The 10,000-nt window shown below is 45.5% G+C and overlaps 1 protein-coding gene across 1 annotated transcript in view; it reads right to left on the minus strand.

Annotated features, from left to right (window-relative positions):
• myo16 (myosin XVI) overlaps positions 1-10,000 on the minus strand; it is a gene marked incomplete at both ends in the record, with an annotated part of 134,473 nt that overhangs the window by 6,777 nt on the left and 117,696 nt on the right. Inside the window, 2 exons of the mRNA XM_080753066.1 lie at positions 5,832-5,917; positions 7,097-7,243. Of these exons, the coding sequence (XP_080609192.1) occupies positions 5,832-5,917; positions 7,097-7,243 (233 nt within the window). The remainder of the gene's footprint in view (positions 1-5,831; positions 5,918-7,096; positions 7,244-10,000) is intronic.

Consider the following 10,000-nt stretch of genomic DNA (forward strand, 5'->3'; position numbering starts at 1 on the left):
TTTGAAATGAACGATGGGATCCGGTTCGCACTAAGGAACGGATCCCAGAGAACCGGCTCACTTCAAAGAGACATAAATCCCATCAGCCTCCATGCATCCGGGCGGAGGGGAACTCAATTCGATAGGTACCGAAATGTTGTGTAACTGCTGTGCGCACGTGTGTGTGTGTGTGTGGTAAAATCGCGCATGCGCAGATCCTCTTCAAACTTGACTGGACAGACTTGTACTAGTGAGGACAGACTAGTGAGGACAGACACACATTACTGCCTATAGCGGAGCTGCTGTGTTTCACACACCGCTCCAAAAATCATACATGCACACATTGACACAGACACACCCCGGTCCCACCAATCAATGTATAAATTCATTTCTACTAATTCGGGGAACCAGCCTACACTAGTGTCTCACTCACCATGAATGAAGAAGACACAAAAAGAATGATTCAAATCCATCTAGCCAAACAGTGAGAACGTGCAAACAGACAGTTGTCCATTCTCCACACGATTAGGCTAGACTGCTGTTGACTAATGTTTACAGAAAGCGAAACAAGCCCACCCATTCATTCCTAAGCGAGCTATCCATCCCCCCGCCCTTCATTCATCCCCTGCTTTTCTCTGTCCCCTTAGATCTGCTAATCCTACATCAACATGGTTTGGAATGCGGCTAATTGAACGGTATTCTGGGCTGCAGACTGGTTCCCAACTCCTCAATGAACTCATGGTAATGGAACCAAGTTCCAGACACCACACTTGATTAGTGAGATAAGGGGGCCAACGTGAAGGTCACCCTGGATTGTCTGAATGGTAATCAGTGAACTAACACCAAGTATGACATTCTCCCATAGCCTCGCCAATTAGGTCTAGCAGAAACTGCTATAACTGAGCTTTCGAAGTCTGGGGGTGATCCTTTTAGCAATGTATAAAAAGTAATGCCAGTAGTGTAAACCAGTGCAAGAAGATGAGATATTTTTGGAAACAAAAACAAAGCACACAAACAAACAGAAATAAGGGGATTGTGCGATGGATTCAGCAAAATAAAATTCCCAGCAGAGGAATGGCACAAACGGCAATAAAAAACTGCAGCTCTCGTTTGCTCAAAAGAAACATTTCCCAGCTACTACTTTAGTGTTTTCTGAATGGATGCATGTCCGCCACTGCCACAACATGTATCGGAGTGCACGTAATACGCTTGCATGGCAACTTTGTGCGTAAATCTTTGCTAATCCCAGGACAGCAGGTTGTCTAACAGTATGGTTGTAAATACGTTTCTGTCCACCCAAACATGCTATTCATATAGTCCAAACATGTCTGCTGGTGCCAGCGATTAGCCCACAAACCCCCGCCCCAATACCCGCTCAGCAATTCTTAAGCTTCTTACTCTGGGGTTAATGTTGGGTCACACCGCTTGACCACCAACTCTCACTGATCAACTCTTATCTCACAAGAACTGACCTGCATGCATGGAGATAACCCAACTGTACAGATCCCTGAAGAAAGAGTCAGCTGACCTGCATGCTTGAATATAACAGAGCCGTCTAGAGCTCAATGCCATGCTCAATGTTTCCTCATGCCTGATGTTGCAGAAGCAAAGATGCTAGCGGCATACAAGTGAACCTCCGATATATACAGCGTCAAGATTGTGAGGGTTTAATGTAACTCTCTAAAGATTTACCCTCCATTTGACACAGATTTTACGGTGTCCGATTGAGTGTGGAGGCAAAAGTGTTTACACTGACCGAATCCAAGAGCTGCAGTTTCCTTCAAAGAGGGAGACAGAAAAAGCAGGTCACTGATTCCAGGATCAGAGCTTTGGCCATCGCTCTCATGTCACAAAGGTGAGGGTTGCTGGCTGTTCTGATGCCTGAGACCAGTGCTTAAGGGCAGCCTTTACATGAAGAAAATGGGGCAGGAGTGAGGCTGTGCCATGTGGAGCAATGGTTTCCAAGTATTTTTGGCGTGGACCACACTCACCACATCCCACCAAGTGAAGGGTGCTTCCAACAAACCCTCCCCCCCCCCTTCCCTGCCTTAGAGGGCAGCCCCTGTGCCGAACGGAGAGAAGTTGAGATGCCCCCTCTGGAAGAGAAGACAAGAAGGAGAAACAGCGACAATACTTTAGCATCAGAGAGAGAAGACAAAAGAAAGAGATTGAGAAAGCAGAATAGCCTGTACATTAGGTGAGGTCATATACTGTAGTTTATGCCATTACTACTTTTGCAGTGTAATGCTGCAGATAAATTAATACTGGAATAAAATACAGCGTGAAATAACGGTGTAGCCTGAAAAGGAAGCTTAGGAGGTTCCACATTGGAAGCTTACCTCAGAAGACCTGGCTATTATATCACTATGTCACACGGTGTAAGAATAACCGAGGCTGTCTTGAACAGGGTGTGCTGGCATACCGCATGCTGGCAAGCATCTACTCACTGTGCTCATCTCACTTTCTACACTAAACCCATATGACATTTTCAGAATGTCTCTTTCTCTTTCTCACAGTCTGTCATGGAGAAAGCAGGGATATTCCATTAGCAAACCAGGGGGAGTGGGAACGCAGCGTGCCTTCTTATCTCTGGTGAGAATCTCCAGAGAATGCTGTGCCCGGGGCCGCATGGAAACTGGATCACAACGTGCTCTGCTCCTTTCCGTTTGCTTTGTACACCCCTGATATCACCGCCAACTCTCCAAAGGGCACAACACACAGATCCCAATAGAAGGACGGGTGGGGATGAATTAGCCATGTCTTGTTTCATTGAATCAATGGATCGCCATCGATCCAGCGATACAATATGGACATTTCATTCTGGCCGCAAGTTGACAGGGAAAGGGTCAGATACTATTGGGGAAAACGCTGTGTCGTAGCCACCCTCAGGTGTTACGGGAGCAGTTAATTGTGTTAGGTGTTATTTGTATTCAGATCACCTCTCGCAGCGAGGGCCGATTCTGTACCAGTGAATAATTAATAACTAAATTCAATTATTTACATTTTGTAACACTGCTGTGTTCATTAGTCTTGTGCGTCGCCTTGTGTCTCTATTCTTAGATGATGTGTGTTAGTTGAGATAGTCAAGGTGGATTCTCCCTTTCTCCGCCTCATGTGATGGACCTACAGGTATGTGGTTGTACGGGCACGTTCGTGCGTGTGTGCGCGCTCGCGTGTGTGTGTGTGTGTGTGTGTGTGTGTGTGTGTGTGTGTGTGTGTGTGTGTGTGTGTGTGTGTGTGTGTGTGTGTGTGTGTGTGTGTGTGTGTGTGTTTGTGTGTGTGTGTGTGTGTGTGTGTGTGTGTGTGCGTTTTGTTTGTCACAGGACCTAAAATCCAATCCTGTAACCTTAAACTTATGTTCAGAGCCAGGGAAAGCTCACATGTCACAAGTGAAACAATTTGTTCAATGGAAGCCACTTTTAAGCCCTTCTCAGTAATGACAAAGGTTGTTGTTGTTGTTGCGACAAAGGCCACAACAACATGCAGCCCTGCTAGTATTGTGTAATTTCTGCGTTTGTGCGCAAATGCAGATCTGTGTTTGACAAGATGCGAGCGAACAGCTACTGTATGTTACCTCTGACTGTCTCCTTGACTGTGGGTAAAGATACAGTAGATAAGTGTAAATAGCAGCACTCCAGCAAACAAATGTAAGACCTCTAGGCTAGCCATTTCTTCCTCAGAACATCATCATCAGTGTGTATGTGTTCAAAATCAAATAAACAAACAGAATGCTGGCAAGTTAAGTTTCCAAAACGAGGCCAGCACTGAAATTCCAGTATGTTCACATAGAGGGCCCTTGTGATGATTTCAGCTATTCTCTCCTAAGATATTTAATATAGACCCCTGAATGACTACGGTCAATTAAGTATATATAGTTTATGGGGTTAAACATGCTGAACAAGGCATGATGATCACTGCCTAGTCGTCAGGCTGGTCTTAGACTGATCCTATTCCTCTTGGACCTACCTGTGGATTATACCATTGTCAGACTACTTTATGAGGATTATGCAGTTGACACAGGCTGACACTTTGCACCGGCTTAATCCCATGTACAACGCACCGTTATGTCTTACCTCAGGCACTTACCACACCTTATGTCTCACCTCAGGTGTAAATATGTAGATCATTTGTTTGTTTCTTATTGATTGATCTCCCCCCCTTTATTCTTCTTCCCTTTCTTGTTATGGAAATAACAAAAAAAGATGGAGCATGCACTAAAACTAATTTCACCCATAGTTTTACACCTGTAAACCTGTGAGCAGAGACAGAATCACCTTGAATCCTGGTCTTTTACACCTACAGTAAGAGTACATTTTAACAGTCATGTCAAATATGTAATTTCATCTGCCTTAAAAAATATTGCAAGAGCCAGGGGAATTATGTCCAAGCCAGACATAGAAAACACTTATACATGCATTTGTTTTCACAGGACTCTCAAGCAAAGCTCTTCGACAACTCCAACTGATTCAGAATGCTGCTGCTACAGAGTCCTGACTAGAAAATATGACATTATTACACCAGTCCTAAAGTCCTTGGCTAGTAGACTACCATTGGCTGCCAGTCTCCCAGAGAATGTTGTTACTGTCTATAAATGTCTCTGTGGCTCTGGATCTTAGACATTCTGAAGCCATACTGTATGAACCCTCTAGAATCCTTAGGTCATCTGGGGCGGGCCTACTAATTGTTCACACAGTTGTAACAAAACATGGTGAAGCAGCCTTTCACCATGCACCACAATCCTGGAACAATATTCCATGTTACACCAGACAATGCCAAACCATGGCAGTTTTTAAGTCCTAGTTAAAAATATATTTATTTAACATTGCTTACTCCACCCCCCATGATTTATATACTCTTTTATCTTATTTTAATGGAATGTATTACATTTTATTTTTATTTTTAAAGTGCATTGTTGCACTCTGAATGTATTTGTTTTTTATTCTGTGAAGCACTTTGAATTGCCTTGATGTATGAAAGGCGCTGTGTAAATAAAGTTGCTTTGCCTTGATGCGTCAATAAAGTTGATTCTGATTCAAGGTGAATTTTGCTGGACCCTCATTCTGGACATGGACGGGTTTGTTTTGCTCACCTCCAACTCTATATTAGCGAGTATATATTCTGCACAGATGAGATCTCGCCTATGATACTTGTTTTGTTTTTGCAGCTGAGTGAAACTTGTTATTGCCTCTAAGGAAGTGGTCGGCGAGATTTTACACAGGCGAGAGTCAGGCTGCAGGAGGTTATGTTCCTACCCTCACCGGTGCCTTGTTGTGCAGAGTGCACAATACACTTAACAGTTTTACTGCCAGATGTTTTATTTATTTATTGGGTCTTTTGCCAGCAAAAAGCGGCTTACCTTTGCGATGTTATAGTAGATAGATAGACGTTTTTTATTTTTATTTTTATTTTTTTGATTGCGCAACATGCACTTTGGCGGACCTGGCAGCAGAGGGCGGCGTCATGCAAGAATTAATGTGAATTTGGCCGTTCTGAGTTGCCATCCATTGAGACCAGTCACTCGCCACAAAGCCACAGGGCCAGAGAAATCAACAAGGAAGTGAATTGGTCTCCGTTGATGTTAACGCATAATGGATTTTTTAGAGCATCATTGCGGCAGATGTGTTCACTGTACACGGCGGCGCGACCCCTCATCAGCTTACGGACATCAACAAGGTAAACGAACGAACGGCCGCATTGGCGACGAGCGACGTTCAGAATTGGGGCGAACGGTAACGTCCGTAGCAGTAAAACAGTTAAGGAGCAGCAACACATTTCTATCGGACCAATCATGTGGTGGTGTGACAGTCTAAGACGTGGGTTCTTCTCTGGTTTAAGGCGTGTGCTGTTTTTACCTGAGTATGATGGCTGTCCATGTGTCTGTGCAGAGAGGTGGAGCCGGACGAGTTGGACTTGCCATGAGTGTCATCCTCCAACGACCCTGAACAATGACAACATCAACATGTACAGTATACACAGTAGTGTGAGTGGAAGAATACACACCCACCAGCAATCATTTTACACACGATCATAGACATGCAAAGTCTGACTCTGAAGGCTGTTTCACTCTTCGAAACAGGGGCGTTTATCTCTTTAAAATATTCTTCTTCTGCTCTCGCTATCACCATCTGGGCCAGCCTCCACCAATCCACCCATGCAGTCCTTATAGCAACCTACCGCCATACTTCCCTCACTCATGTGATTTCTCCATGAAACCAGTGTTGATTTCGTCGACTAAAACTATGACAAAAAATGTTTGTCGACTGCGTTTTTTTCAATGACGAAAACGAAATATCAAACATATAATTTTCCAAATGTCTGTCTGTCTGAGTGTCTGTCTGTCTGTCTGAGTGAGTGTCTGTCACAGCGTTTCTCCTCAGTGGCTGGAGCAATTGATCTGAAATCGCATCACCATTAGCATATGAAAACACCTGACATAACTGTGAAGCCCGTTTGTCACTTTCACAAATCATATGCTGTATATTAGCATTTTCATGGTGTATCTATATCTATTCTGCATCTAGCTTGAGGCATATCTATTCTGCATCTAGCATGAGGCAACATGTTTAACCAGCTGTGTGTGTGTGTGTGTGTGTGTGTGTGTGTGTGTGTGTGTGTGTGTGTGTGTGTGTGTGTGTGTGTGTGTGTGTGTGTGTGTGTGTGTGTGTGCAGGCGGGTGGGCGGGCGGGGGGTCGTTTGTCTTGCCCTGTTACAGATTTTGTCCAAAAATCATGCAGATCGGTACACAGCCATTAAACGAAATGGGTATTTCTTACATTGATTTCCCTACATATTATCATGCAAGCACCAGTTAAAGTTACTGTCCATCCCTCATATACTGTGTGCACAGTGCACATCCCATAACCCACACACTGCACATCATTTCGGAGCTCATATCTTTGAACGGGTAAGGGCTAGTTGTTATGATATTTAGTCGACTAAAACTAGACTAAAAGAAAAACTTTTCAGGTGACTAAATTATGACAAAAAATTTGCTGTAAAAAACAACACTGCATGAAACAATGTCAACAAGTAATCCATAGGTTAAAATGGCTGCCCCCCGCCCCAAATACAACCCAAAAGGTTATCAAAAATGGACATATTATGCATGCCCTGGTACCATTGGAGATCTGGTTGCCATTCTCGATGGGGGCGGGGCAGTGGGGATTGTGGTTATTGGCGTTCTTGTCCTGTAACTGTGGAGACGGGGAGGTGGGGGCGGAGCCACAGTCTTCCCGTCCAGGCAGGTTGATGTTGGAGTTGAATCCTGAGCGAGAAAATTACAGGAGCATAATGTCATTGTCGGGCAGAAACCTTGTATCTCCGAGTTTCAAATGTGTATGTTTTTTCGTAAATTCAAGCCCTACTTTATCATACAAAAGTGTCGCACACAGATAGCAGATCCACAAGCACACAACGCATCACAATGCAAGGTGTTGTGTGCTTGTAGATCAGCTATTTTCACTATTTTAAATTATTTTCAAAATGATAAATACAAAACGAACGGTTTTGGACAACGATATTGATTGATCAGCACACACTTTATATATAGTGCCTCATGCACAGAGGAAATCGTACTCCTTGTACACATGTAAAGGACTTGCAGAGAACAGCTAACTCACTCACTATACCATTAGTCCATGTTTCTCTTCAGATTAGATCAGTGGTTCTCAACCTTTTCAGGCCGCGACCCCAAAATCAATCATATTTTAACTGACCCCCCACCCCGACGAGCACTAAGAGTTGAGGCATTACATTTTGTAGAACACGGTTCTATTGTGACTATAGCAGATCTACATGCTCACAACGCCTCGCGCTGCGAGTAGATCGTCTTTTTTCATAAAAAGTCCTTAATTGTCAATTTGTACATATACCCTCTATACACTTAAACGTTATGTTGGTTTGTTTACTGTTGAGTGAGAAAACAATGTTGCACATTACGTTAATAATCTGGGGACTCCCCAAATAAAATATTTGGGGACCCCCCTGGGGGTCCCGAACCCACAGGTTGAGAACCATTGGATTAGACAATGAACCATTCCCATACAGTAATAACCGTATCGTTTGTTGACTGTTAGGACAGGCAGGCAAGACTACATGCATGACATCACTGATGTTCAAAACATGTGTGTTATGGATTGATTGGAATACACGGGTGAGGAGGAGGCAAGTTCCTGCCAAGTATGTTTTTTTTCCGGTATTCTTTTCCCAAATTATCCCTGGCTCTCTACTGTATGTGCGTCTATCCTAGCCTGATGTCATACATACAGCATTCAACGCAAGGGCTGTTTGGTAGGAAGGCGACCCAACGTGACCTCTACCCCTACAGTCAACCCTTAGGGCTCACATAGCTCTCGCATGCAGAAATGAGGGGTGTGTTCACGTGCACGGACGAACGCGTGGGTTTCGGTGTGTGTGTGTGTGTGTGTGTGCGTGGATGGGCATTCATCAGCTGCCATCCCACGTCGAGCAAGCACCCCTGGCCCCCTCTATTCATGAGATACCTAAATATACCCTCTCTCTATCCTCCACACAACGCAGCCCATGGGGTAGGTGGGTGTTTGCACGAGCGAGAGAGAGAGGAAAAGACTTGGAGTAGGTGAGAGAGAGAGAGAGAGAGTCTATGCGTGGGATGGAGTGCTAGTGAAGAGTGCAGGGCTGGAGGGGAACTCGCATGTGTAGAATGAACCCTGTAGCCATGAAGGAAATGTCCGTGTGGAGCGTTTCTGTGCTGCTGCTGCCGAAGGGCTTGATGTCGTGTAGGGAAGAAACCTCCTATCTCCAAGTTTCAAATTTGTATGTTTTTTGGTCAATTATAGCCCTGCTTCATCATACAAGACTGTCGCACAAAACTGGTGAAAATAGCAGATCTAGAAGCACACAGCGCCTCGCACTTTGTTTGTAGATTTGTAGATTTGTAGATTTTTGTGGTTATTTTTACTAGTTTAGATATTTTTTTGGACATACAAGGTTTCCACCCGACAACAACGATGTACTTTGGTACTTTTGCACACCAAAATTAGCAGATGTTCAACATTGGTGAACTTTGGCGTCAGCCAATAGGACAGAAGCACGTTGTCGGCCCCACTTGGCAGGCATTCCGTTTGCGGTTTTCTTTGCAGGGAGACCACCGCTGCGTCGTACGTCAAACGAACCTCACACCAGAAAACCATGCACTGCCCCCACAACCCTATAGGTAATTGACGCATTTGACACCTCTGCGCGCATTGGCTGCTCACCCCCTCTTCCGACGCATGACGATCGTGCCCTAAATCCGGCTTGAGGTTACCGGGGTGTTAGTGGTCGTGAGTGATGTTAAGAAGGCCGCGGGACCGACCACCTGCCCTCTCCCCTTGGCATCCCCGTGGCTTTTCCCATTTCCCCCGGGAGAGGAGGAGGAGGTGCGGGAGAGCGAGGGCAGCTGCTCTTCACAAGGATGTCTGAGATAGCGACTCTAACCCCTGGCCACCCCCGCAGCGTCAGGTGTCACGCGCAGCCATTTTAACGGGCAGCGGGGAACGGAAGTAGGCCATCCCGCTAAGCCCGTCGGCATCTCGCCGCGCTCAGATCTCAGCGCACCGCCTGGCCTCGCGGACTCAAAATAACAGCAAGGTCGTGACCCCCCCCCACCCCAACTCCCGGTACTGAGTTCCCCTGTCGCAGACACAGTTTCCATGACGCCAGCGCTTTCTCCCCCCCTGGCCTACACACAGGTACAGGCGCTGACGAGGAGTCAGCCGGTAAGGAGTCACGTGAGACGGATGCGTCAGTGCCTCTGCGTTTGCGTCTCTATGCTCTCTTATAAGGAAGGAGGCGAGCTACCGGGGCCCCTTGACCTTGTCCCCGTTATAGCAGCATGACACAACTGGGTCATCTGCAAAACTAGCCTAGGTCCACATAATTATTATTAGCCTGCATGCCTGGTTGACCATTTGTCAAGACCAGGAGTAAACATAATTTGGTTGGATAATTCCCCCCATCTCTAGTTCTCTAACCTGTCTCGTATGGCTGGCATGACCATATT

This window comes from Nannobrachium achirus (assembly GCF_963921795.1).
Source record: "Nannobrachium achirus genome assembly, chromosome: 22".
In the NCBI taxonomy this organism is placed as follows: Eukaryota; Metazoa; Chordata; class Actinopteri; order Myctophiformes; family Myctophidae; genus Nannobrachium; species Nannobrachium achirus.